Source organism: Pseudonaja textilis, chromosome 7, assembly GCF_049901715.1.
Source record: "Pseudonaja textilis isolate UNSWEBS1 chromosome 7, rPseTex1.2, whole genome shotgun sequence".
Lineage (NCBI taxonomy): Eukaryota > Metazoa > Chordata > Lepidosauria > Squamata > Elapidae > Pseudonaja > Pseudonaja textilis.
The window spans coordinates 14,969,032-14,996,504 of NC_141996.1; the positions used below are offsets into that span (position 1 = coordinate 14,969,032).

The following is a 27,473-nucleotide window of genomic DNA, read 5'->3' on the forward strand; positions in this document are numbered from 1 at the left end:
TTCTCCTTCAATAGCCATCAATGAAAAAAAAATAGGATTTGTGGTCAGCGAATCTGGGTGCTCTTGATTCCTTAATCTTTCACAAAGTTGAACTATGTGGTTTGTGTCTCATGGACACAAAGTCCCCGAGGAACGACCTCTTGTTCCCTTGGCCTCTGGTAGAAAACAGGGAAATGACATTAAGGGAGCTATGTGGTCTTTAACTGTGGACAAATATACTTTCCCCAAATGGTGAGCATTGTCTTCGGAACATGTTATTAGAAAAAAGTTTGGGAATCAAAAGAAGGTGTTGAGAGTAAGTTTGGAGGATCCAACTTCATCCTCAAGCATGGAAATGTACTCAAGGAAAGGTCTCTCTCTGGTTGTATCTGTTGCCCTGTTATATCTGTCAGGAGATGCATGCTCTGAGTCCTGTCAATCAAGGAGTGTCATCTATCTGAACCCAGGAAGAAAGCTTTTTTTGTCATGGCATCTACTCTCTGGAACATGAATCCTCTGGAGATCAGAATTGCCCCAAACCTGCTGACCTTCCATAAGGCCTTGAAGATCTGGGTTGTTGTCTACCTTGGGGTCCTTAAGAGCCTATTTTATGGATATATTAATTAGCGTGAGTTGTTTTCCCCTAAGTTGCCATTTATGTTATTTATAGTGTTGTTATTTTGCTTTTATTATGTTTTAAGCATTGTTAGCCACCACAAGTCATGTAATTAAGAAGGCTATACATTCAACAAGCAAGCAAACAAGCAAACAAACAAACGAACGAACTCAGAGCTTATGCACTGGAGATAAATTCCTTGTGTGTCTAATCACACTTGGCCAATAAAGAATATTTGTTCTGTTCTGTTCTGTTCTGTTCTGTTCTGTTCTGTTCTGACCTGCCCTGCCCAACCCTACCCTACCCTACCCTACCCTACCCTACCCTACCCTACCCTACCCTACCCTACCCTACTCTACTCTACTCTACTCTACTCTACTCTACTCTATTCTCACTGGATGGCTTTGTATTGTTCAGTCACAGCACAACCTATTTTATAGGGCTCCTTTTGTATGAATCAAATAAAAGGAAAAATATCTGCAGAAAAGGATGGATGGATGGGTGGGTGGATGGAATTGGTTGTAATGAATACATTATATATTTGTCCTGATGCGCAGGCATGTTTTCTGAATTCCACTTGCTAAAAAAGTAGACATTAAAAAAAAACCCTATTAAGATAATTGATTTGGATTGTGGCAAGATACTAAATACAACTAATTAAAAAAAATCTGTAGGATGAGAAAGAGTAGCTTCAGGAGTGCACATGACTCTAAAAATTCCTCTTTTTTCACTCACTGGAGCCTCTTCTGAAAACTTGGGAAAATCTCTGTTTATCTATTTCTGAATTGCTTTACCCACTAGATGGCAGGAAGAGATTTGAGAAGAATCTAAGGCTTCCAGGCTGTGGAATTCAGTCCTGTGTTTTGCTTTTAGAAGAGCAGCCAAGATTTTCTTCTCTTTTATCAGCCCAATATACCTCCCTCCCTCTCTCCCTCTCTCTCTCTCTCCCTCCCTCCCTCCCTCCCTCTCTCTCAAATTATATGTAGCTTCAATCATAGCTAGGCAAGAGGTAATGCAAACATTGCTATTCTACTAATATGTAGTTAGGTAAAATTTGCTGATAATTACTATAAATAAATATTCTACTTTGTATTTATTTTACAGCCACTAATGAAGACATAGAAATGCTTGTCAAAGAATCATTCTGATAACTTCAGTTCATGAAAAGAATGTTTGCAATATTCAAGATATAGACAAGAGGAAATGAGTTATGGCTATACTGATTGGAAGGAAAAGTCTCTAGAAATAATCCAGCCTAGTTTGATATCTGGATCCAGAGTAATATTCAGAAAAACAGAGCTCCAATGAGGAAAACACAAAAAATAGATAATAGGTGAGCGATAGATAGATAGATAGATAGATAGATAGATAGATAGATAGATAGATAGGTAGATAGATAGATAGATAGATAGATAGATAGAGATAATAGATAATGTTTGAGAAGATAAGCTAGATTTTAGGTGATATATTTCTTTATAGTCTGTTATTTCATAACTTTGTTTTGTTGTTTTGAGACAGGATATAACATTTTCAGCAACATCAGCTACATTGTGGAAATTTGAAGATTGCTTTGTACAAACGGGAAGAGGTGTTTGTATGGAGTAATGCCCATTTTGTAGACTTAATAGTTTGGCGTTGAGAAAAAATAGATGGAGTAGCTCAGTGGTTCCCAAACTTTTTCAGTTCACCGCCCCCTTAGTGCTACAAACTCATCCTCAGTGCCCCCCACCCAGGGGCGGGATTCAAATTTCTTAACAACTGGTTCTATGGGCGTGGCCTAATTTGTGGGCATGGCTTGGTTGTCATGTGACTGGGTGGGCATGGCTTGCTGGGTGGGCATGGCTTGGTGGTCAAGTGACTGGATGGGAGTGGTTTGGTGGTCATGTGAACGGGTGGGCATGGTTTGGTGGTCATGTGACTGGGTGGTCATGTGGCCAGGTTGCCATGTGACTGGCAAACCAAATATAAGTGGTCCTCGCTTAATGGCCAGTTGCTTAGTAAGTGTTCTAATTTATGACTGACCTCCCTAGAGCTACTTGACCTGTTTTTGGAGTTTTGACAGCCATGCGTGCGCGCGCGCGCGCGCACACACACACACACCCTTCTAACTCTGCTGGAGCAGGTGGTTGGACTAGATATCTCATTCCCTTTCTCCAGCCTTTCTTTCTTTCTTTCTTTCTTTCTTTCTTTCTTTCTTTCTTTCTTTCTTTCTTTCTTTCTTTCTTTCTTTTTCTTTCTGTCCCTTCCTTCTATCCCCCCTCTTTCTTTGTCTATCCTTTTTTTCCTTTCTCTCTCCCTTTTTCTTTCCCTTTTCTCTTTCTTTTCTTTCTTGTCTCTTCCTTCTCTCTCTCTCTTTCTTTCTCTCTTTCCCCCCTCTCTCTTCCTTTCTTTCCCTTCCTTCCATCCCTCCTTTCTTTGTCTATCCATTTTCTTCCTTCCTCTTCCTTTCTCTCTCCCTTTTTCTTTCTTTACTTTCTTGTCTGTTTGTTCTCTCTTTACCTTTCTCTCTTTCTTTTTCTCTCTTTCTCTCTTTCTTTTTCTCTCTCTTTGTCTCTTTTCCTCTCTCTCTTTCCCTCCTTTTCTTTTCTCTCTCTTTCCCTGTCTCTTCCCCCCTCTATCCCTTCCTTAACCTATCTACCTATTTTATGCCCATATAGGCATGGCCTAATCTGTCAAAGGTCTGGGTTAATCCTGCTTCACCCCAGTCCTTAATTTCCTCATTTCGTCCCCCATGACCGCCTCTTTCGTCATCCCACAGCCGTGACTTTACCTTCCTCCCATGGCTGAGTGCCAGGGAAGCAAGCCAGGGCTGAGCCATTGTTGTCGCTGGGCTCCCTGCCAGCCCATGTCACCCTCGTCATGAATGCCTGTAGCCACCACGTGTTTTTTTCGGTGCGGCTGGACTGGAGCCGCACGGAAAAAAACACACAGCAGCTGGAGGTTTTTTGCAGTGAAAATTACCGACCTCCGGCTTTGCTCTGCTTCTCCAATGTGCCACGGCAGCTGCATTCTAGGTGCCCCGCAGGTCCATCCCATTGAGCCCGCTGCACCGGAGGGACTTGCCCAAGCAAGTCTGAGTGGACTGGTGCAGCAGTCAATGGGGTGAGCCTGTATGGCCGGTGCCTAGAACGCGGTGGTGGTGGTGCGTTGGAGAAGTGGAGCAAAGTAATTTTCAGTCAGTAATTTTCGCTGCAAAAAGCCTTCAGACGCCGTGTGTTTTTCACCTAATGCACAATAAGAACTGACTGGGCAGGGAACAGAGGAGCAGGGCCAGCCAGGGGCTCATTTTACCGGTTCTCTGAACTACTGGGAACGGTAATAAACCAGTAGAATCCCACTCCTGAATTGCACTCTGTGAGGCCCCCACCTTCAGCACCCCCCTTGCCCCCTTAAGGCATCCCACTGCCCCCCAGGGGGCAGTAGCACCCACTTTGGGAATCACTGGAGTAGCTCACTGTTTTTCTCCTAATAAAATAAATTAGCCATTGAAACAGGTCAGCTATCTAATGCGGTTGACAAAACATGACATACAATCAATGTTGAGGGTAAAAGATGGGTAACGACAGTGGTGGGATTCAGTTTTTTTTTTTTTTACTACCGGTTCTGTGGGCATGGCTTGGTGGGCCTGACAGGGGAAGGATACTGTAAAATCTCCAGTCAGAGGTGGTATTTGCTGGTTCTCTGAACTACTCAAAACTGAACTACTCAAAATTTCCACTACCGGTTCTCCAGAACTGGTCAGAACCTGCTGAATACCACCTCTGGGTAACAATAAGATGAAACAAATGGCACAATTAAGTAACCATTGTCCAGAATAGTATAAGATCTGCTGCCTTGAGTAAAGGTTGGACTAGAAGACCTCCAAGGTCCCTTTTAGTCCTATCATACTATGATCTTATCCCTGACAAAGCCCATGTGTGGGTAATTTGAAGTATATTGTCCACGTTCTCATGATCTCCCTTCCTACCTAGAGAAAACTTATCTGAAGAAAACATGGAATGCTGGAATCTTTTGATACAATCTCAGCACCCTTGTTTAGCGCATATATATATATATATATTTGTTTTCTGAGGTTCTCGCGGGTATTTGTATGTGGATCTTTGGTTGTTCGGGTTTTCTCCCGCGTAAGATTCGAAGTATCTAGGCAACGTTTTGATGAAGTCTCATTCATCATCTTCAGGCTTCTGTCTCCGGCTCTGTGCTTCTCCCAAAGACAAAATCGAATTAGAAAACCAAGGAGTATACGAAATCCCCTGCACTGCCTGCCCTACCACATACATTGGACAAACTAACAGAAGAATAAGTGCACGCATTGAAGAACATAAGAACTCAATCAAAAAAGAAGAAATGACCTCTTCCCTGGTCCAACACCTCAAAGCCACAGGACATGAAATTGATTTTAAAAATGCCAGAACTATCGCCAAAACCGAACACTTCAACAGCAGAATAATCAGAGAAGCCATAGAGATAGAAAAACACCCACACAGCATGAACAAACGAGATGACACCTCCCGCCTTCCAGCCATTTGGAAACCCGCCCTCATGAACAGACGAGTACCTAACATGAAGAAGGACACCAGACCCACACCCATGAGAGCCACACAAGATGCCACCATCACACTTCCATGCAGAAAACAGACTCACACCCACTATGAAGATGCAGCACGACCACGAACTCGAAGCCAAACAGCAAGATCACAGCTCACCAACTCAAATCCCCCAGCAACTAAGACTAACCTGAGCACAACCAAGCCCCCACCTGAACAGAACACGCCTCCCACCAATCAGAACACGGCCAACCCCCCAACCAATCAGAACACAGCCAAACCCCCTACAAATGAGAACACACCCCCACCCAATCAAGTCCCACCCCCACTAGCAGTTAAAAGGAAGAAGCAGCTGCAATCTCACATCACTCTGAGAAGCACAGAGCCGGAGACAGAAGCCTGAAGATGATGAATGAGACTTCATCGAAACATTGCCTAGATACTTGAATCTTACGCGGGAGAAAACCCGAACAACCAAAGATCCATATATATATATATATATATATATATATATATATATATATATATATATATATATATATATAATTATTCACCAAGTGTATCTAGAAATGGGTAAAGTCCATGAAATGAAATCTATTATGGAAGTTATGTGTTGGAGTTTCAAATTAGAATCTCTTTTGTCCTCAGGATGGAGCAAAGTAGAGGGTTTTTTTAAAGTAGGAGGCTGAACGGGAGCTTCTAAGGATATCAATCTTCTAGACAAAGGAAAGGAAAGTAAGACAAAGGAGAGACAAATAGGATGTCCTTTATTTCCTCTCTCCACATCTGAAGACCCAAACATTCAGAAAGATGAACAGTTTCAGGGTTGAAGCTTCTGTAGCTCCTTCTCCAACAACCGTGATGAGAAAGATCAGCGGTAGTCTGATCACAAAAGTGTTTTGTTGATCACAGAGATCCCATTCCTCCCTGCCCTCCTGTGGTTTAAATTTTTTTAACAGTTCATTTGTATATTTTCACATTACATACATAGCAGAGGTGGTATTCAGCAGATTCTGACCAATTCTGGAGAACCGGTAGCATGGGATTTTGCAGTAACCTTCCCTAGGAATGGGGTGGAAATGGAGATTTTCCAGTATCCTTCCCCTGCCACTCCCACCAAGCCACACCACACCCACCAAGCCACACCACTCCCACCAAGCCACACCACTCCCACCAAGCCACGCCTAGAGAACCGGTAGTAAAAAATTTGAATCCCATCACTGATACATAGATGCTTAATGAACAGCTCATTGTCTGGGTCATTTTATTTATATATATAATAATACTTTTCCCAATTCTAATTTCTACCTCTACTATCCAACCATTTGTAAAACAAGTCCCATGTTTGAAAATACTCTTCTTTTTTCTTTTATTTTTAGGATCAATCTATCCATTTCTGTTCAATCTAATTTTTTTTAAATTATGTCTTCTTCTATAGGTGCTCCCTCATTTTTCCAGTACTGTGCAATGTTATATATTGCTGTCAAGACATTCAATATTAAATATAGATTCCCTTTATCATACCTTTCCAGTATTATGCTTAACAAAAATATTTCTGGCTTATAATCTATGTGTTGTTTTAACAGTTTTTCTAACCATGTATGTATTTTTATCCAATGTTTCTTTGCTTTGAACATGTCCACCACATGTGGTACATACGTACCTGGAGTCTGGTAACATTTTCCAACATCTGTTGGACATGTTTTTAAGCATCTTCGCTAACCTGGCCAGTGGTAGATGCCACCTATAAAACATTTTATATAGATTTTTCTTGTACATAGTTGCCATTGTCAACTTACAATTTCTTTCTCCAAGTTTTTGCCATTTATCTAATTTTTAAGTTTTTGAGAGCCCATGTTGAGGTAATTCCCCATTAGGAGAATGAGTGCATACAGGGAGAAGTATTTGAGAGTAGTGTTTGAATAATACACACACAGCACATAGATACACTGTACAGTAAATGTAGGTTTTTACTTCCAGAAACGTTTAAGCAAAGTTCAAGATAAGCAGTCCAAAGTCATTCACAGGTAAATCAGTCAGTTTTCAATCCAGGGATAATCCAATAACAAAGTCCAGTGTCAAAAACAGTTCAGTATCAGACTTACATCAAATCCAGGAATAGCAGTCAATTAGAGGAATGGCAAAACTCTCCAACAGAAGGAAAAAGAGACTCACTGAGACACACTCTCTTCTGAGACTAAGACTAAACAACCCAGGTTTCTGGCTCCATCTTATGGCCGTTTGAGAAACCACACCCAATTACATTTCTTTTTGCATTCTTAAAGATACAGTATTAAAATGTCTATCCTGGTTTATATATTTCCAACCCAAATAGCTGTTAGGTGACTTATATTCCTAACAGCCCATTTGGTCAAATGGTTAATGCAACAGGCTTGAAACCAAGAGACTATGAATTTTAGTTCCACCTTAGGCATGAAAGCCAGCTGGGTGATTTTGGACCAGTCTGTTGTGACCCGCTGGTGGCTGGTGGAGCTGGCAGCAGAGTCGGACAGTAGTGAGGAGGTTGCCAGGGAATCTAGGCCATTCCTGGAGGCTGAGGAAGGCTCGGATGAGGGCTCTGCATCAGAGGCAGAGATGGGGCTGGCAGTCAACAGCTGCCTTTGGACTCTGACAGCAGTGAGGCGGGGGAGCTTCTGGAACCAGTTCCCAGCCTGTGCATGTGCAGAGCTGCCAAAAGGAAGGCACAATTAAGAACTCAAGGTTGAGATGGGATGGTGAATGGCCCCTCCCATCAGGATTAAAAGAGGAGCAAAAGGGGAGGGTGCTTTTGCAGGAAACAACTCGCTTGTTTGGTCGTTTGTTCCAGCCTTGTGGAGATTTGTCTGTATAACCCAGCCCTTCCCTGCCAGCACTGAGTGTAGAACTATTTACCGGGCAGCATTCCAGGATTGATAAAGGTCTGAGCTCATTAGTATACCTTCGTAAGACTGTTTGCCAAGCTGTTGGCTGACTGTGAATGAAATAAATTCACATTAATGTAATAAAAGAGTTTTTTTTGTCGGGACTCAGAATTGACTTAGTGCTTTTTGGGGGAGGCCTAGGACAGAACACAGTCAATTTCTCTCAGTTCAACCCACCTCACAGGGTTGTTGCTGTGGGGAAAATAGGAGGAGAAAGTAGAACTGTGGGCGTTCATCTCTTTGAGTTATTTATTAAAGTAATAAAGCTGGAATATAAATCAGAAAGCAATTTCCAATGTCATTGTGTCTCAATCAATTTTTATTATGGACTCAGACCAGCATTACATGTCCTTGTGTCTGTGTGTTGTTGTCAAGGTGTCGCTGCTCACAGCGTGCGAAGGTCCAACAAGAGGTTGGGAATTGAATTTTACTGAGGCTCAGAAATGGAATAAGAATTGATTTCAACTCGTTAAACTTGGATAAAGAAAATCTGCCCCCAATCCTGGTTTAGCAAAAATGTTTACTGGTTCCACTGTTCCTTTTATGTATTCTTTTTGTTGTTGTTCTTTTAACCTGATATTTACTTATTTATTAAAGTTTATGTTCATTATAGATTTCAGGACAGGATGTCAGGATATAAAACAATAAAAGTTTTGAAACTGAATAATGATTTCATCATCAGGAAACAGGGAAATTGGTAATCCCTTTGTAAACCAAAATATTTCAACAAGTCCCAAAACAATTGCAAAGTTGGCACTGCTTTTATTAATCAGTGTCAATCTAACACTAATCCTTTTCAATACTTGATATTGAAATATTAGAAGAATAAATATTACAAAAAATAGAGAAAAATTTACTGAGGGCATTGCTACTAAAATCTGTAAAGTTGTCTTTCCATCACTTGTCTATGGGGAAAAAAAAAACTAAGGCCAAATCAAGATTTTTGACATCCAGATCAGCTATAAACTGCAGCCATAGGCTATTCCTAAGGTTTGGGAATGACAGAAAACTGAAAATATTCAATTTAACTCACAGAAAACTGGTATCTAAATAAACTTGAAGGAAATTCTATAACTCAGAACGTTTTCTTGCTCAGCAACACTTCTGAATGTATTTATTTGTTTAAAAAAATACACGCTTTTTAAACACATGGAAAAGTAAGTTGCTTTGAAAACATAGTTAGAATCATTCATTCAATCTTTATTATTGCAGCACACAATACTGTTGTTCACAATGCCTGCTTGAATCCTTGTGAGTTTGTATAGGTAAAATCTTGGAATCACAGAGTTGGAAGGTACCCTCAAGGTCATCCAGTTCAACCCCCACGTCAGTGCAGGGATCAGAAGAGAATTTCAGACAGACAGACAGACAGCTGTTCAATCTCAGACCTCCATAGAAGGAGAACTAGATGGGTTTCAATACAAAATACAGCTGTTCTATTTTTTCTTTCCTGGATGAATGAAATAGGAACAAAAAGGAAGTAAGAACTCATTCAAACCTCAGAAATGGAACAAAATAGGAAGGAAGGCGTTACAACACAAGGACATTCTGAATGAATCCTATTTAGACTGATGTTACCCCATTCATATCATCCTCTTACTGATAGCCATCCAAGTTTCAACTGTATGACTATGGGCAAGCATCAGAATCCTATAGTAGCCAAGGCACAATTTTCTACACATTTTTTCCCCTGCGAGGAGAGCTGTACTTTCACAGTCAAGCAGGTGTAGGATTGCAGCTCCAAGTATTTTCCTCTGAAATATACAACAATTGAATCATTGCTGGTTTTGAAAAAAGTGTGTGTGTGAACATGCTATGCTGCTTAATCGGTTGTCTATTTTTCTTGGCTAGTTGTTCAATCAGTCCCTTCTCAAACTTTTTCAAATTAGGATTTTATATATTTGCTCGTGTTCTTCCTTATTTATATTTCATCCCTTCTCCTTCTATGATTGATATAATCTCAGTTTAATAGGTTGCCTGGCAGGAAAGACAGCTTGTTACAATAGACGTTACGTTGTTTTTTGTTTTTTTAAAAATAGACTTTATCACCATTTAACATATTCTTGCCTATTAAATTAGTATTAGAATTGGAAGACTACAAGGATCATCTAATTCATCTATCTGTAATATGCCGGCAAACAATTTGAGATAGCTAACCAGACCTTTCTTAAAAACTTCTAGAAACAGAGAACCTACAATGTCAGAGATAAATCCATACCTGGTGTACTCTATCGTTTTAAAATGAAATAAAATCCAAAGCCACTGGTCATGCTTTAAATCAATTTTCACATCTGGCCAATATCTTTTCAGGAAATCCAGAATTCAGTCTGGTATTTCCAATACAATGATATTTCTATAGTATCAGGGTGATTTATACTATGCTATCACCATTGTTCATTTTAGTGCTATGATGGTTTACGTTATAACTCCTAATGATTTTCTTCCTGTCAAATAACACATCCCATAAGTTTTCCTGACATGATTAATTGCTGAACCGATAGAAATATCTCTAAAGAAAGAGCTAAATCTCACCGTGACCCAATTTTGATATATGCTACTGGTTTTGTAGATTGTAGATAAAACTATTTTTGATTTTTGATTGTTTTGGTTTTTACTGGACACTGATTTTTTTAAGCAGAAGCATTAGCTATGCATCTCTGTCGCATAATTTTAAATAGGGAAAAGATTTTTCCCAGTGAAGTTACCCAGAGGTAGTATTCAGCAGGTTCTGACCAGTTCTGGAGAACTGGTAGCAGAAATTTGGAGAACCTGCAAATACTGCTTCTGACTGGAGATTTTACAGTATTATTGAATTTTAAATGAAACTTCCTCCACTGGGTTCGAATTTCCAAACAGAACAGCTGCTGCAAGCAAGGTCTTCTTTATTGTTACAGGAAGGGAGTATAAGCAGCACAAGCGGCAGCATTCCTGGGCTAGCACCTGAACTGTGAGTGGCTGGATGATTTTATACCCTTTTCCTCTTCGAATTCTGATTTCCATAGCTTTGTGCTGTTCATGTTAATGTCTCTGGCTTTGTGTGATTCCTGCGCTGAATGGCTTCATTCCTGTTCTGCTCTTTGTGATTCTCCTGTGGAGAGGGCTGGCAAGGAAGTGCTTGCTAGCGTTTAATTGTGTTCATAATTTAATCTTCTATTTGTCCCATGTGTATATCAAAAACTGATATTGGGATCGATCTTTAGCGCCTTCCTGTTTGCTTTCCCCTTTTTTCATTGTGGCCTGTTTCTTCCTCTATCTACATTTCCTGCTTTTCCTTTTACTATATTGGAATGTTTTAATTACTCTATTTTGTTTTTTCTTTTGGGCTATCTGTTTCTATAGGGGTTTTCTAATGATACTCTATTCTAATGTGTTTTGGTGCTGACTCTTGAATAGCTTTCTATTTTAATACGTTTGGTACTCACTTTTGAAATAGTTTCTCATTCTCAATATGTTTGGAGCTGTAGTTTCCCGTAAATTAAGTAGTACTTAGCTGTAATATATGTTTTCCTAGAAACTTCTAATGATTCTATTTCTCAGTTTAAGGTTTTTCTTATGGTCGGAGTAACTTCTCCATGTTTCCTTCCCACAGTATCCTTCCCCTGCCATGCCCACCAAGCCACGCCCACAGAACCGGTAGTAAAAAAATTTAAATCCCACCACCGATATATATACCGGTATATACCATATAGACTCTGAATTCCTCGCCGATCATCCTCTGGAAGACGAAAAGTGTTTGGATTCACGTAGGAGTAAGTAGGAAACATCAAGGCTCCAGGGACATCAGAATGAGCTAGTCCCAGGGAATGTCCAAATTCATGGGCAGCAACAAGGAAGAGATTTATTTCTAAAAAAACAGAAAATAGGTAGGTGAATTGTAACTATTAATTTTTCAGAGATGTGCATTTACAGCCAGTTATGTCAAGAAAGCTGCAAGAAGTTGCAGGAGTTTGACTTTAAGGAATATGGAAGAGTAAATAAAAGTACAGTTATGGTCATAGGACACATGTTCATGTAATATGACAAAATGTATTAAAACTACAAAGCTAGTGTCTCAAAGGTGCTTTTTCAAGAGGCAACTGGACTTCATTGTTTTTCTTTGAAGATGTTTGACTGCTCATCCAAGAAGTTTCTTCAGCTCTGACTGGATGATGGGGAATGGAAGGATTTATACACCTTGCAGACAGATGGTCATTTGCATTTTTTGAAATGTCTTCAAAGAAAAACAAGAAATTCCAGTTGCCTCTTGAAAAAAGCACCTTTGGAACAACCATCGCTTGGATGGCTGAGAATCTCCATAGATATAAAGCTAGTGGCCTTCCATTGTGAAAACAATCAATCACATTCCATTTAAAACTTGAGTTTCCTTACATGAAGAGAATATATTTCATCTTTTTAAACAACGGGTTCTTTAACATTTGGCAGCACTGAGCTCCATGAATTTGTCATTTATAAAACAATGCAATGCCAGTAGTCCTTGTTGAATGACTACTCACTTTTTGTGATCATTTGAAGTTATGGTGCTGAATGCAGGAGGCTTATAGCAGTTCCTCTGAATTGCGGTCATTGTAGCATCCCTACAATTCTAATTGCAATTCAGGCACTTGGTAACCGGCTTCAAATTAGATCATTGCCACATCCTAGCAGATACATACAGGGGTGGGCTGCTGGGGGTTTGCAGGGGTTCGAGAGAGCCGCTAGCTAAGATTCTGTGTAGTTTGGAGAAATCCCACTCTTGACTGGCCCCACCTACCCTGCCCAGGTATCCCCACATGGCCCGTTTTGGATGCAGGTAAGTGCAGGGCGCGCATGGAGGCTTTGGGAGAGCGAAAAATGGGCCTCCCGGAAGTTTGGGAAGGCCAGTTATGGGCCCATTTCTGGCTTCCAGAGCACCTCTGAAGCCCAGGGAGGCCATTTTTGCCCTCCTGGAGGCTCGAAGAAAGCCTCCGGAGCCCGGAGGGGGCAAAACACCCCCCCCCCACCATGGTGCAGGAGGCTGACTAGGCCATGCCCACCATGGCCACGCCCACCCAGCTACTGGGGAGAGAACTCTTTGCTAAAAATTTTGAAGCCTGGAAACCTAAGTCCCATTTGTGATCCTCACTACTGGCTTTTGACAAGCAGAGTCAATGGTGAAGCCAGCAGGAATTCATAAACGTTGACCAAATGACTGCAGGGTACTGTAATGTTGTAACAGGACACTACAGGTCTTGCTGAGTGACAGTAACTGGTACCCTGAAAAGTTGGCATCCTAGCAACCATGTCACTTGGCAAAACAGGTCACAGTCCCAATTAAATGAGAACCACCTATAATTTGGGATGTGTTCTTTTTTATTTCCATGCAACACTTGATGTGGCCAATGAAAGTGAGGTAGGTGTATACATTGCATAGCAGAGTTCTGGTGCACATATTCTTATAGCAAACCTTTATTGATTTCTGACCAGGCCTCATCTTCATCAAAGTGAGTATCGCCCCCTAGACCTGGCCCAGGAGCAAAAGCGTGTGCCAGGACTCTACCTCTTCCATCAAAAGGAAACTTGTCACCATGTTCTAAATGGAAAACAATCAAAGTGTTTTCATTAGCAATACTAAGGATTCATAGTTATTTAAAACAATGTGCAAATTCTCAGTAGGAACCACTTGTTAATTCTTTTCACTATTATTACCTTTGCTTTTGCTCTTTTCTTCCTTTTCAATTTTGTTATTAATTAAAAAGCAATTAAACAAATATCTAACTATCTAGGACAGAGAAGCTATTGCCAGAAAGACAAACATTAATTGATTAACTGACCCTCCTGCATTATGAGGATGCTAAAAAGTGCTTTCTTTGCCCGGAAAATTACATGGAGAACTAAGAATTCTTTGCCTAATTCCTGGGTTTTTATTTGATTTTAAAAGTTCTATTAGGTACCAAAAGATAGGCCAATTGAAGCATATTTTCCAAATTATCTGTACAAATGGCTATGGAAACCCAGGAAATACACAGCTTGATTCATTTTACGCACATACAACAAACAGTAGCCACAATTACATTTTCCTGGCTAATGGCCTGAAAATTTGCTCACTTCCTAACGCAGCTCGTCCTTGTATATAACATGAAGCTTTAAAGTTTAATAGTAACATAAGCAAAAAGAGTATATACGCTTAAATTCATGAAGTCTTTTCAGAAAATAGACTAGTCTTTTATGGCCTGAATATCTCAAGACCATTGTGTATAATACATAATCCATACCTTTGCATTTGCCGAATGTCAACATACAACATTCACAAAACCCATGCATTTTAATTTCCATAATGCATTTTTTTAAAAAAATGCAAGTACACTTATTGAACAAGTAGTCCAGATTCTTCTGAATAATTCGCATGAATACACCATTTACCTACAAACATTTCAATCTGTATGACTGAGGTGATTTAAGTTTGTTGTTTTAACCAGCATCTCCTTCTAAATGTGCTTCCACTTTTCAATCAGCCTCATTTACTTTTATCCTTACTTCATCTTGGCCAATTATGGAACTAACCCATGATGAAACTAACTCATAAAAAATTGGAAAAAAAACCCTAAGCCAAATGCATCTTATAAAAAGAACTAGCCAAATTTTGAACTTAAGACTCTTGAAATGTTCAAAGCAATCTATTTGAAATGGCCCTGTTTTATCTTACATTTGGAGCAAAACATATGAATTTTGAAATATTTAGAAATCTTTGGCTTTGTATCTTTTAAGAGTATGTGCTTATGCTTAATGGTGTATGCAGGACCCAGTTTTAATTAAATAAAACAATGGACTATACTTTGATGTTATTTGAACTGTTAAGCTTAGCAAAAGTCAATTAATTATATTTATTTATATATCATATTTAGAAACTGCCCATCTCTCTCATAGAGAAACTCTGTGTGGTATACAAATTAATTCCTCTTATAAGAAAAATGTTTTTTCCTAGTTTTATTTATTTATGTTAAAACATATACTGCCCTTCAAAATACAGTTTGTTCCTGAGAAGCTGAAGAAATGAGTTAAACCTCTCGTGAAATCAGCGGCTATGTAGATTTAATAAATCTATCACAAATCATCACAAAATCTCCAGAACTGTAAAGCCTACAAACTTGAAATTTATCATGTAAGTTCCTCTTGGCTTCTAGGTGCTCACTAAGAAAGGATTTTTCAAAATGACCATTAGAGCATTAGTATTTTGTATATTATTATTAACACACTCTGATGCTAAGGAGTTCTACTCCCCCTCCCCACCTGAAAGGAAATATGTTCCAAATGGGAAACACAAGCAGAGGAGAGGAGTTTCAGTTTTAGTTTTACTTTCACAACACCATGCAGCTTTAGTACAGAACAGTTGAGCTAAGCCATGCCCAAGCTCCTTGCTGTCTCCTCCTTGCTCACACAGCACATTCTGTTTCAGTTTCTAAACAGCTCTCAACTCTCTCAGACACTGACAGGACGATAGCCAGATGAATACTGATGGATGCTGGCAGGCAGAGGCACATGTCCCCCCTCCCCTTATTTTCTTCCCCCAAAACTAAGCCCGACCACGTAGTTTCATAGCGAAGCACTGGTATCGAGCTAGTACATACATACATAAATAATGGTTACCACCTAGTTCAATTCATTTTACCTTCCCTAAGTAATTCTTTTCAGCTTTAAAACTATTTCCACTTTTTAAAATGTCTCTTCTAATGATTTCACCCCTTTCACGACTAAAGTAACCCAATGGATCTGATTGGGTAGAAGCTATGATCAAGTTTCATCATTGTACTGGTAACAGCTAAGTCATCCTCAGATGGTCCTTATGTCAGCATGGTAGAAACCACTTCTTCCAAGGATCTAGTTATGGAGAAGGAACAGAATCAAGGACCAGACAGTTTTCCACTGGAATAAGATGGGAAAGTTTGGGAATATTTTTCGTAGTAAATGAAATAACAGTCAGATGATATTTTCTGTGTTGTATTGCTAAAATGGAATTTGGAGCTGACCCTGGGGATAGGAAAGGAATGAGCACACTATGAAAGGCAAGTCCAAAAATGAAGAAGTGGTGAGAAAGAAACTCTAAAGAATCCTGTCTTGATGTTGTTTAATATAAAATAGGACCGAGAGAAAGTCTGATAGACTTTCAAGATTTGGTTATTCTACCTTCCTACAATAAATAACATTAACAACAGCAAACATTGGGTCTGTTTCTTGAACTAGCCTACTGTAATGGGAGTGTCAACACCCATGCATTGGCAGATGCGTGAGATATAAACTGTAAATAAAAATGAATATATAAGAATAAACAAGCTGTGCTTACCTCTACGTGCAAAAAGAATTTCAATATCAGCAGGTCGGGTGATTTTTTTAAACTGTAGGGGAGTCACATCACTCCATACTTTTAGAGCATTTGCTATGGCTCTGTCCACCTGGTGTTTTGGCATGTCAGGGGTATAGTTGTTAATCCTTTGAGTAATGGAGGAAAACACAATACATACTGTATCATTAGGAAGTAGATTTTTCCTTGTTTTCTTCTGCTTCTTAGAAATCAAATGGAAATATAACTTACCTGTAAGTCAATATCTTTTTATCCCATTTTGGTGCTCCTGGAAATCTGGTATATTCCAAGACATCTGCTACTCCACACCTGGGCTGTTCCATTACTTTAATGGTTTCAGTATCCACCTTCCCAGTTACAGTCAAATGAAAGAACCTTTGCATAATTTTGATCCGTTCTTCTAAGGTTTGCTTTACTGCTTGATCAATCAGTGGGAAAAAATGATCAAGGTAAGCCTGCATATTAACCAAGAATGGGAGGAATTAGAACATTTATTGTACTACTAAATATCTCAAATAATAATAGAATAGAATAGAATTCTGGTCAAGTGTGGTCGGACACACAAGGAATTTGTCTTGGTGCAAATGCTCTCAGTGTACATAAGAAAACATAAAATACATTCGTCAAGAATCATAAGGTACAACACTTAATAATAGTCTTAGGGTACAGTAAGCAATCAAATCATACTAGGAAACAGTCAATAAAATCATTATGATGACAAGCAACAAAGTTACAGTCATACAGTCATAAGTGGGAGGGGATGGGTGAAAGGAAGGATGGAAAGATTAATAGTAATAGTAATGCAGAATTAGTAAATAGTTTAACAGTGTTGAGGGAATTATTTGTTTAGCAGAGTGATGGTGCAGAAATAACATTCTTCATTGTTCTTTTTTTATGACTTTTTGATGTTAGGTGTCCATTTTAGATTTTGAGATATGATAGAACCTAGAAAGAATTATATAAATACATACATATATTGGTGGCCATACTTTTTGTTTCTTTGCCTATCCGTTAATTCTTCAATCCACTTTTGAACATTCTTCTTCTTATTGGTAGTTTAGGACTGCAATCAGAGATTATGGCATCACTAAAGTAGATAGAGCCAGGCTTTCTTAAGTGACAATCAGTGCTGTGAACAGTTATGATCTTCCTTCCTTGTTTGTTTGCTTGATAAATGGGTACACTTCATTATCTCTCCCTTCCCAACACACGTTGAAACTTGCCAGAAAATGGCATTATGGTTGCTTGATACATTCTTGTTCAAATGTGATGACATGCTTTCTGGGCTTCTTCAGGACAAAAACAAATAATTCAGCATTGCAGCTTCCCTAATTTGTTTTTGAAGTTAGAGTTTGATTGTGAGCAGGTTCATTTGGGAAGAGGTTTTCCTGGATTCAAAATTGTTTAGGCTTTTAAAGGTGAGCAAGATGACTTCATATGTATTTGAGGGTTAAAAGGGGAGAGAAGGAGGAGGAGAAGACTATTAAGAATAGAATTAGCAGATAGTAGATTTTGATTACTCCTAGTTAAGTGACAGGATTCAATTTTTTTTTTACTACCGGTTCTGTGGGTGTGGCTGGGTGGCCATGTGACTGGGTGGTCATGGCTGGGTGGTCATGTGACTGTGTGGGCATGGCCAACTCCACATCACTCACGTCAAAGGGCGCCTTGCCTCGCCCCACTTGCCTGGCCTCCTGAGCTCTTCTGGTATTTGTCTATTAATTTGTCTACTACTACATTGTCTGGTTGATTAACTAATTCCTGTCTGTCCTTCTGGATCCAGAACTCCCACAGATTCTTAGCTCTATTGTTCTCCACAATCTTCTGTGGAAACTTCTTGATGGCTGGCTGGAGAATTCTGGGAGTTAGTTGGTTGAAAAAAGTGATTGATTTCCATGCACTGCAGTAACAGAAGGATCCCTCTTCAGTTGGCATCATAAAACTGAAATGAAGCTAGAGATAGAGGATAATTTGTCTTCTTGTAGGAACAACCTGTGAGTCACAGTCATTTCTGCATTTGAAACACATTTCTGGACCCAGAATTGCACGTATCCAGTGCACAGTTTTCTTGAGGAAGTAACAAACTAATTCAGGGGAGATCAGAATGAACAATTATGTGGCATGGTTGCATGTTAAATAAAGAAAGTGTTTGAGCACAGTTTATTTTATTTATGTTCCTTATCCATTTGCAGAAACAAAGAAAGCAGAAAGAAAAATTGCAACCAGCCTGCCTTCCATAGAAGACCTGTATATTGTGTGGGTCAGAAGGAGGGCTGATAAGATATCTGCAGACCCCTCACATCCTGGACGCAAACTTTTTCAATTCTTCCCCTCAGGATGGCACTATAGGGCATTGCATGCCAAAACAACTAGGCATAGGGACAGTTTTTTTCCCTGTATGCCATCACTCTGCAGAACACCTAATTCTCACAGTGCTATCTAATGTCTATGTGTATTTACCCACGTAGTCTGGTGTAGTAGTATTTATTTATACTTCTTATTATCTTCTTTACTCCCCAATCTTATTATTATAATTGTTATGATTACCATGTTTCCCTGAAAATAAGACCCTGTCTTATATTTTTTTGCCACCAAAAAAAGGCACCAGGTCTTATTTTGAGGGGATGTCATCCACTAACTAACTTCATTTGCGTGCGTCACCCCGGCCTCCTTTTCATGTCAGAGGCCTTCAGGAACTTCTTCTGTGGCTGGCACGACTTTCCTGAAGGCCTCTGCAGCAGATAACAGAGCTCCAAATCAATCCAGAGCTTTGTTATCAGCTACAGAGGCCTTCAGGAAATCCTTGCCAGCTGCAGAAGAAATGGGCTGGGCAAGGCAGGTGTCGCGGTGTGCAAGGCCTGGCTACAACTGTCCAAAGGTAAGTAGTAGGGCAGCTCCATCCCCCCCATGCCCCCCAGCCAAATTTTTACTCGTGCACTCTGGAGTAGGTGGAATCTTAATTAGGTCTTATTTTGGGGATAGTGCTTATATTGGGTGCACATGTAAAAATCAAGCTAGGACTTACTTTAAGGGTAGGTCATATTTTTTGGGAAACATATTATTCTGTTTCTTTGCATGTATACTGAGAGCTTCTGCACCAAAGACAAATTCCTTGTGTGCCTAATTACTTTGCCAAAATAAAGCATACATACATACATACATACATACATACATACATACATACACACATTCATTCATTCATTCATTCATTCATTCATTCATTCAAGCAGAGCTGTGGGAAACTCAATCAAGTAGGCACTTCAGCAGTACTGTAGTCTCCAGGCAGCTAAAAAATCCCCACAATTTTTGGAACCTCAAGACCTCTGAGAATCTGAGTTGAAAGACACGGAGGAAAAAAAAGAAAAAAACAAGCAAGCTCAGTTCCTATAGAGTTTTACAAACCAGCTTCTAACCAGAGAGTTAGAAGTAGACAGACGAGGGGGTAAAAGGGGGAGGGAGAAGAAGAGAGAGAAGAAGGCAAGGAAAAGAAGTTGTAAAAGACAGAAGCAAGAAATGGAGAAACAGGGAAAAGATATAAGGATTGTAACCATAATTAGTTTAGAGATAATGGGTGAAAATTTAATTGTAAAAGGGATTCTGCAAAGGTATATAAGATAGCTTTGTTATATTACAAGTAGAAATAACTTTAGAAAATATGATGATGGATAAAATATTTATTGTAATACAGTGGGATGTTTGTTAATAAATAAATGAATTAAAATGATTGAGAGAATTAAAAGGGAACATTTTTAATTATTAGTAATGATTTATAAAAATATAAGTGAGAAATATGGGGGGAAAAAGAATTAACTATGGAAAGTTTATAAGTGTTCCCAAGGAAGTATGATATTCAATTGAAAAGAAATTTTAAAGATGTTAAGATTTTAATGCATATTAATGATAGAATTGAATTGGAATGGCATGTGTTTTATTTACATATATATATAATTTTTTCTTTTTAAGAATATAGTGTCTATTTTAAGAATGTACCAAGCAGAATTCGATTGGAAGTTATGTATTATATTGAATGCTATAATCTTAAAGCTATACACTGAAGCTTAAATAAGAGCTTGAATGGATAAAATTAAAGGATATAAAGGTGTCATACTCTAATTGGTAACTACAGGGAAAAAATTGTTTAATAAGAAAAGATAATGTGAAATTGTAACAGGACAGACAAAAGTATAAATATAATGATTTGAACTGAGATAATCAAAACAAAGTTGAGAAAATTAGAAGAGGGGAAAAACTATGTAGAAAATATAAAATGGCAATAAGATATGGAATAGAATATAAAAATGAGCATGAAATTGAATTTTGTGTCTGTATGAAGAAGTGGTAACCTGGGACCATGCTATTTTCAAAAAAGATGTTTTATTTGTATTTTGTTTTTGTGAAAACCCAAATAAAATTTTCAAAAAAAAAAAAGAGTGGTCTGGGTGAGAAGTTGCTGGCTACTTTTTATTCTTCTACTATTGAGACCATTTTGGCATACTGTGTAATGCTGTGGTATGTTGGATGCTCTGTAGTGGATAAGAAGATGCTCCAGAGAGTTATAAACACAGCACAAAAAATCATCAGTTGATCTCTTTCTTCTTTGGAAGAGATTGCAAAGACCAGACTCCTCTCTAGAGCACTAAAAATCTCTGCAGACCATTCTCTTCCTGGTCATTCATCTTTTGAACTGTTACCATCAGGGAGACGCTATAGGTGTCTTAAAACGAGGACTAATAGACTGAGAAACAGTTTCTTTTCCAAGGCAAAAATTGTCTTGAATCAAACAATACATATGTGATTTAGCCCTATGTATAAAGTAGCATTTTAAAACTATCTAACTTATTATATGTTTTAGATAGGTTTTAGATTAGGTTGTTGTTGTTGTTGTTGTTGTTGTTGTTATTATTATTATTATTATTATTATTATTATTATTATTATTATTATTATTATTTTAAATACTCTGTAGTGTGATTGTGATGTGATGTTTGGGGTACTGTGCTGGAGTAGCTTTCAAATTTCATTGTATTTGTAGAATGCAATGACAATAAAGGTATTCTATTCTATTCTATTCTATTCTATTCTATATGGATTAAAAAATAGAAATAGAATAGTTGTAGACTTGGATTATGAGGAAGAAAGTAGAAGAAGTTAATTTAATTTTGTACAATAAAATAGTTTCGCATGGGAAAAACAAATAAGAGTCTTTGTGTCGGTATTAAGAAAAACCCTAACAATAGGCAAGGTGTGAAAGAAGAATTTTTAGCTCATTGCACAGCCTGTTAAAGCCTCAGTACAGATGTAGTTTAGAATATATTTTTCTTTTTCTTACATAGTTCTTGAATATATTGACTATTGAATATATTGACTGCACCTGTAAAAAGATAATGCACTCTTAACAAACAGCACTTATCCCATGATATATTCTCAACATGGAAACCTTTCTCAGAAGTCAGCAGCAGAGCAACTCTGCATTTCTATGGCATCAAAGATAAGACCCCGGTGGTTACATACCTGTATGAATTTCAGGTCCTTGGTGTAGGATAGTGCAGAGTGAGGATTGGATAGTGGTTTGGCAAGGCTGCATGGCCACAGCATCAAAGCACCCAAGAAGATCATCAAGTGATTCATGATAGAGCTTCCAAACTAGCTTTAAAGAAGCAAGTTCTTTAGTCCTCAATGCCTTGTAGTCCAAGAACAGTGGCTTTTATAAGACTGAGTGAACATGTTGTAAAATTCCAGGTGAGTCACTTTGTGGCATTCGTCTCCTTTTTTTCTGCCTGTTTCTGAAATAATTTTCTTCAAGTGTCAGAATTTCAAAATATTATCAGGAAGCACAGCTTGATATCTTCCCCCCCTTCCTTGTTGACATTTCCACTGATGTATACGTGCAGGAGGTACGTTATTTTTCCCACCCCCTTTCCATTTTTTTTCTTTAATCCCCTAAACCACAGGCTAAAGGGAAGTTGACTTTTGAAAATTCAGTCCAACATAGTTGGGAATGACCCAATATTGTTTAACTTGCCCAATCTTTTTTTTTTTTGCTTGCCATTAAGACTCCGGATTTTGATATGTTTATTTTATGTATTTTTGGAATTATTCTCTTTTCCTCATTTTGGTTTTGTGGGTGTTATTTAATTTTAGGATGAGATTGTTAGCTGCCCAGAGTTTTTGGGATTAAACACAGAGGTGGTATTCAGCAGATTCTGAATAGTTCTGGAGAACCGGTAGCGGAAATTTTGAGTAGTTTGGAGAGCCGGCAAATACCACCTCTGACTGGCCCTGTCCCCATCTATTCTTGGCCTCCCGAGTCCCAGCTGATTGGCTGGGTCTTCTTTTGTTGCTCTGCACAGGAGAACGGAGCTGGAAAGCAGGTTAGTGGGATGGGGAAGGAATGGAATTTTGCAGTTACCTTCACCCAGGAGTGGGGTGGAAATGGAGATTTTGCAGTATCTTTCCCCTGCCACGCCCATCAAGCCACGCCATGCCCACCAAGCTAGGCCCACAGAACCAATAGTAAAAAGAAATTGAATCCCACCACGGATTAAACAGCATGCAAGTGTAAACAATGAAACAAGCATTATTTTCTATGAAGAGTTACAGGGAGCTTATATGCAAAGAAATGAAAAGTGGAAGAGCCTTTCACATATTATATTTCTGATTTAAGAGTTATAGTTTGTAAAAGTAGTCATGGCAGATGATCTCTAACATTGTGGAAAACTGTCAGAATTTTCTGTTGAAAACTGAATTTTCTGTTGAACATAATTTTCTGTTGAAAAGTGGTCAGAAGCCTATCTCCTTAGCTGTATTCATATTTCCACTTTTTAAAACTATATGACTTCAATTGCTTTCTTTGCTAGTGTATGAAACTTTAGGTACCTGGAGGCAGGGGTACGATTCAAATTTTTTAACAACCGGTTCTGAGGGATTGGCTTAGGTGGTGGGCGTGGCTTGGTGGTCATGTTACTGGGTGGACATGGCTTGGTGGTCATGCTGGGTGTGGCCAACTCAATAACACTCACATCGAGGCCCGGATCTCCTCACCTGGCCTCTCAAGACTGTGAGGATGCTGTAACAGTCGTAAGTGTGAAAAATGGTCATAAGTCATTTTTTTTAGTGCCACTGTAATTGTGAATGGTCACTCCACACAAGCAAAGTACCAGGAGGGGGAAAAAAAAACTCCAGAGACCTTCCTGAGACAGAAAGTCTAGTCCTGCCAAGAATGTAATAAGGGTTAACAGAGAGGCAGTTTTGGTAAGCAACACCAGAATGTTTCCTTCCTGCCTTCCTTACAGGATTAGGCCAGTCATTTCTTCTAACTACCAGTTCTCCGAACTGCTTAGAATGTTAACAACCAGTTCTAGTGAATAGTTGCGAACTGGTAGAATCCCAACCCTGCCTGGAGAGTCTTCAGCCGTTTCATCATTTGTATGCATACTGGAGTTGGAGGACCTCAACTGAAGAAAGAATAGGACCCAAGCCAACAGTCCTGCAGCCTCTGTGCCATACTGTCAAGCATTCCGCTGTTCTCTCATCTACCGGTTGTGGGACTTTGCAAAGTTGGCAGTCAACCAGGTTACATAGAGTGATGTGTAGCCATTTGTGGAATATTACCATGTTATGCATCCTTTTCAGACATCCCAGAGTGAACAATCTTCAACCTCAAACTACCAAAACTTTATCTCTTTCGTGAGTCAACCACATCCAGTTATAGTGGAATCCATCAAGGATGCTAACTTCCCCTGTTCTTTTTCTTTGTTTTCTTTCTTATAAGCATTCTAGAATTTTTAACTGGATATTCATTGAGTGTTTTTATTTGTTCTGGTCTTTTGAGTGTAATAAACTTGATTTGATTTGGTTTGCTAACAAGACAATTGTTCAGTGAATTTTGTCACAGTGGTTAAGGGAATTACTGCAAGTTGTTAAGTTAGTCACACAGTTGTTACATGACGCTGGCTTCCTCATTGACTTTGCTTCTCAAAAGGTCACAAAAGGGGACCACGCAACCCTCAGACCAGTGGTGGGATTCAAATTTTTTTACAACCGGTTCTGTGGGTGTGGCTTAGTGGGTGTGATAGGGGAGGGATACTGTGAAATCCCCATTCCCTCCCCACCCCACTAACCTGCTTTCCAGCTTTGTTCTCCTGTGCAGGCAACAAAAGAAGACCCAGCTGATAAGATGGGACTCAGGAGGCAGAGAATAGATGGGGGCAGGGCCAGTCAGAGGTGGTATTTGCCGGTTCTCCAAACTACTCAAAATTTCTGCGACCGGTTCTCCAGAACTGGTCAGAACCCGCTGAATACTACCTCTGCCTCAGACCCTGCAATTGTTATAAATATAAACCAATTAGCCAAGTGTCCAAATTTTGATCATGTACCATGATGCTGCTGCGAAGGTCGTAAGTGTGAAAAATGGTCGTAAGTCACTTTTTTTCAGTGCCTTTGTAACATTGAACGGTAACTAAATGGACTCCTGTAAATTGAGGACTACACATTGACATGTAGTGATTTATATTGTTATCTAGTGAAAGGATAATTAACCAGTGGGACAGCTTGCTTTCAGAAGTTGTGGGTGCTCCATCAATGGAGGTTTTTAAGAAGAGCCTGGACAGCCACTTGTCTGAAGTGGTATAAGGTCTCCCCTTTGAGCAGGGGGGTGGACTAGCAGATCTCCAAGGTCCCTTTCAGCTCTACTCTGATTGATTGGTTACACAGCAAACACTTACCATGCCATCACATGATAGCTTGATTCCACAACCTGCTAACCAGAGCTGGATCCTCCCCATGTGTTGAATCATAAGTGATTCTATCATGCTTTAATCTAGCATGGTGTGCAAAACTGGTCAATGAGATAAAAAGGAGAAACAATAAGATAAAAAAAGAGAAAGATTAAAAAAAAGAGAAAGAGAATCATATAAAAGTAACTTTTAGATTGCTTGGCTGACATAAAGAAGTGAAAGTTAGATACGAATCAAGACAAGGCTTTGTTTCGTCAGTTTCTCAGACCCACCCGTGTTTCAGAAGAAGCTAATGATGATTGAGATAAAGCCAAAGAGTGAGTCTACCTTTGTTGCAGAAATGGTCTTGTGAGAACCAGACTATTTTATCTGGTCACAGTCTCATAGAATGTGTGCAAGAACTTGGAAAATCCCTTTGTTTATGACTAAGTTTTGGTGGATAAGGTGACTTAAAAAATGATTAACAAATTGCCATTCAGCAAACCCTGATTTTAAAAGGAAAACATTAACCATTCAAGCTGAAAATATTAAACATTGCAGACTGTCACTGACATACCATTAAACATCTTAAAGAGGGTGCTGGATTCAGGCAGGATGAAATTTGGTGCAGGTCTTTCAAGTGGACAAATTACAGATACAGATTAACAGAGTTGGAAGGTAGGTCATCTAGTCCAACCCCCTGCCCAAGTGGGAGACCCATTTCTGACAGATGGCAGTCCAGTCTCTTCTTGAAAGCCTCCAGTGAAGGAGCTCCCACAACTTCTGAAGGCAAGCTGTTCCATTGGTTGATTGTTCTCACTGTCAGAACATTTCTTATTTCCAGATTCTCTCCTTGTTCAGTTTCCATCCATTATTCTCTGTCTGGCCTGAAGGTGCTTTGGAAAATAGATTGACCCACTTCCTCTTTGTGGCAGCCCCTCAAATACTGGAACACTGCTCTCATGTCTTCCCTGGTTCTTCTCTTCACTAAACTAGCCATGCCCAGTTCCTGCAACCATTCTTCTTATGTTTTAGCCTCCAGTTCCCTAATCATGTTGGTTGCTCTTCTCTGCACTTTTTCTAGAGTCTCAACATCTTTTTTATAGCGCGATGAGCAAAACTGAATGCAGTATTACTAAGTCTTTAGTCTCTGTTAATGCAATTTAGGATTGTGTTTGCTTTTTTGGCTGCCGCTGCACACTGCTGGCTCCTATTTAACTGGTTGTCCACTAAGACTCCAAGATCCCTCTCACAGTTACTGCTATTCATCCTGGTTTCACCCAGTTGGTTTTTCTTGCCTAAGTGTAAGATTTTACTTTTCTTTACATTGAATTTCATTTTGTTAGATCGGGCCCAGTGTTCAAGTCTGTCAAGATCCATCTGGATCTTGAGCCTAAAACAACCCCTCACATTGATGCTCAGACTTCTCCAATTCAATGGTTCCTTGGATATGTTGTCTGATATATTTGAAGAGGACCAGTTTGGTGAGCCTTAGATTACTTTATGTCTGGATCTAAAACTTGGATGCCTTAACACAGCCATGATATTGAATTAAGCTGTTTTCTGAACTCATACAGTACTCCTCGACTTACAACAGTTTGTTTAATGACTGTTCAAAATTACGATGGCACTGCAAAAAAATGACTTATGATTGTTTTTCACACTTAAGACCATTGTGCAGTCCCCATGGTCATGTGATCAAAATTCAGATGCTTGACAACTGGTGTCATGCCCCTGTCAGACTCTGAGGAGGAAGATGAACAGCTGACAGGGATTGGGAGAGTGGCTCCGTTGGCTACGGAGGAAACTGGAGAAGGGCAAAGTCAGGCTGGGCAGAGTAGGGAAGAGGTAGAACAAAGGAGAGGGGGCTCAGAGAAAGACCAAGGCTCACCCCTTCTAAATCCTAGGACACACAGGGAAGAATGGAGAAGAGAGCAATGTGGGTTATGAGGGAGGAAAGGGCCCTGATTCCTTTCACAAGGACAGGCAGATGGGAGGGGCAATTGTCAGGAACAAAAGCTGAGTTTATCTAGAGTTGCCCGCTGTTATCTGAGTTCCTGGCATCCTCCCAACTGGTTTGATTTACTGCCATGTTACTTCACTTCTGGTACTCCTTATCTTGCCCTGCTGGATTTATTACCTTATCATGCCTTGTTGGATTTATAGTTTAAAGTTTTCTGTTTTCAGCATTTGGACTGGAATATCTGCAGCCAAAGGCTGTTGCAGGCTTGTGGAAGAGTTTTTCTCCAAACTGGAGAGTAACTGGAACATTGGGAGCAAAGTTGGAGCTAATAAAGGGACTCATACTTATTCTCTATCTGTGTTGCCTTTGTGCCACACCCGGGATCATGACAACTAGTTCATATTTACCATGGTTGCAGTGT

At 39.4% G+C, this 27,473-nt stretch overlaps 1 protein-coding gene across 1 annotated transcript; it reads right to left on the bottom strand.

Annotated features, from left to right (window-relative positions):
* Positions 1-9,242: 9,242 nt before the first annotated feature.
* Positions 9,243-22,251, bottom strand: LOC113440510 (macrophage metalloelastase-like). The gene is made up of 6 exons (XM_026706950.2): positions 21,887-22,251; positions 16,609-16,832; positions 16,360-16,505; positions 13,486-13,611; positions 11,746-11,907; positions 9,243-9,513 (listed from the first exon to the last, which is right to left on the bottom strand). Exons 1-6 carry the CDS (start codon positions 22,001-22,003, stop codon positions 9,500-9,502), a joined length of 789 nt encoding a protein of 262 aa, XP_026562735.1. The 5' UTR covers positions 22,004-22,251; the 3' UTR covers positions 9,243-9,499.
* Positions 22,252-27,473: the final 5,222 nt, after the last annotated feature.

Excerpts from the sequence above, each read along its gene's own strand:
- LOC113440510 (XM_026706950.2), bottom strand. The coding sequence starts at position 22,003 with ATGAATCACTTGATGATCTTCTTGGGTGCTTTGATGCTGTGGCCATGC. Across the intron at positions 16,833-21,886 it reads AGGACCTGAAATTCATACAG|GCTTACCTTGATCATTTTTT; the intron begins GTATGTAACCAC and ends GTTAATATGCAG. Across the intron at positions 13,612-16,359 it reads AATTCTTTTTGCACGTAGAG|AACATGGTGACAAGTTTCCT; the intron begins GTAAGCACAGCT and ends TTTTCCATTTAG.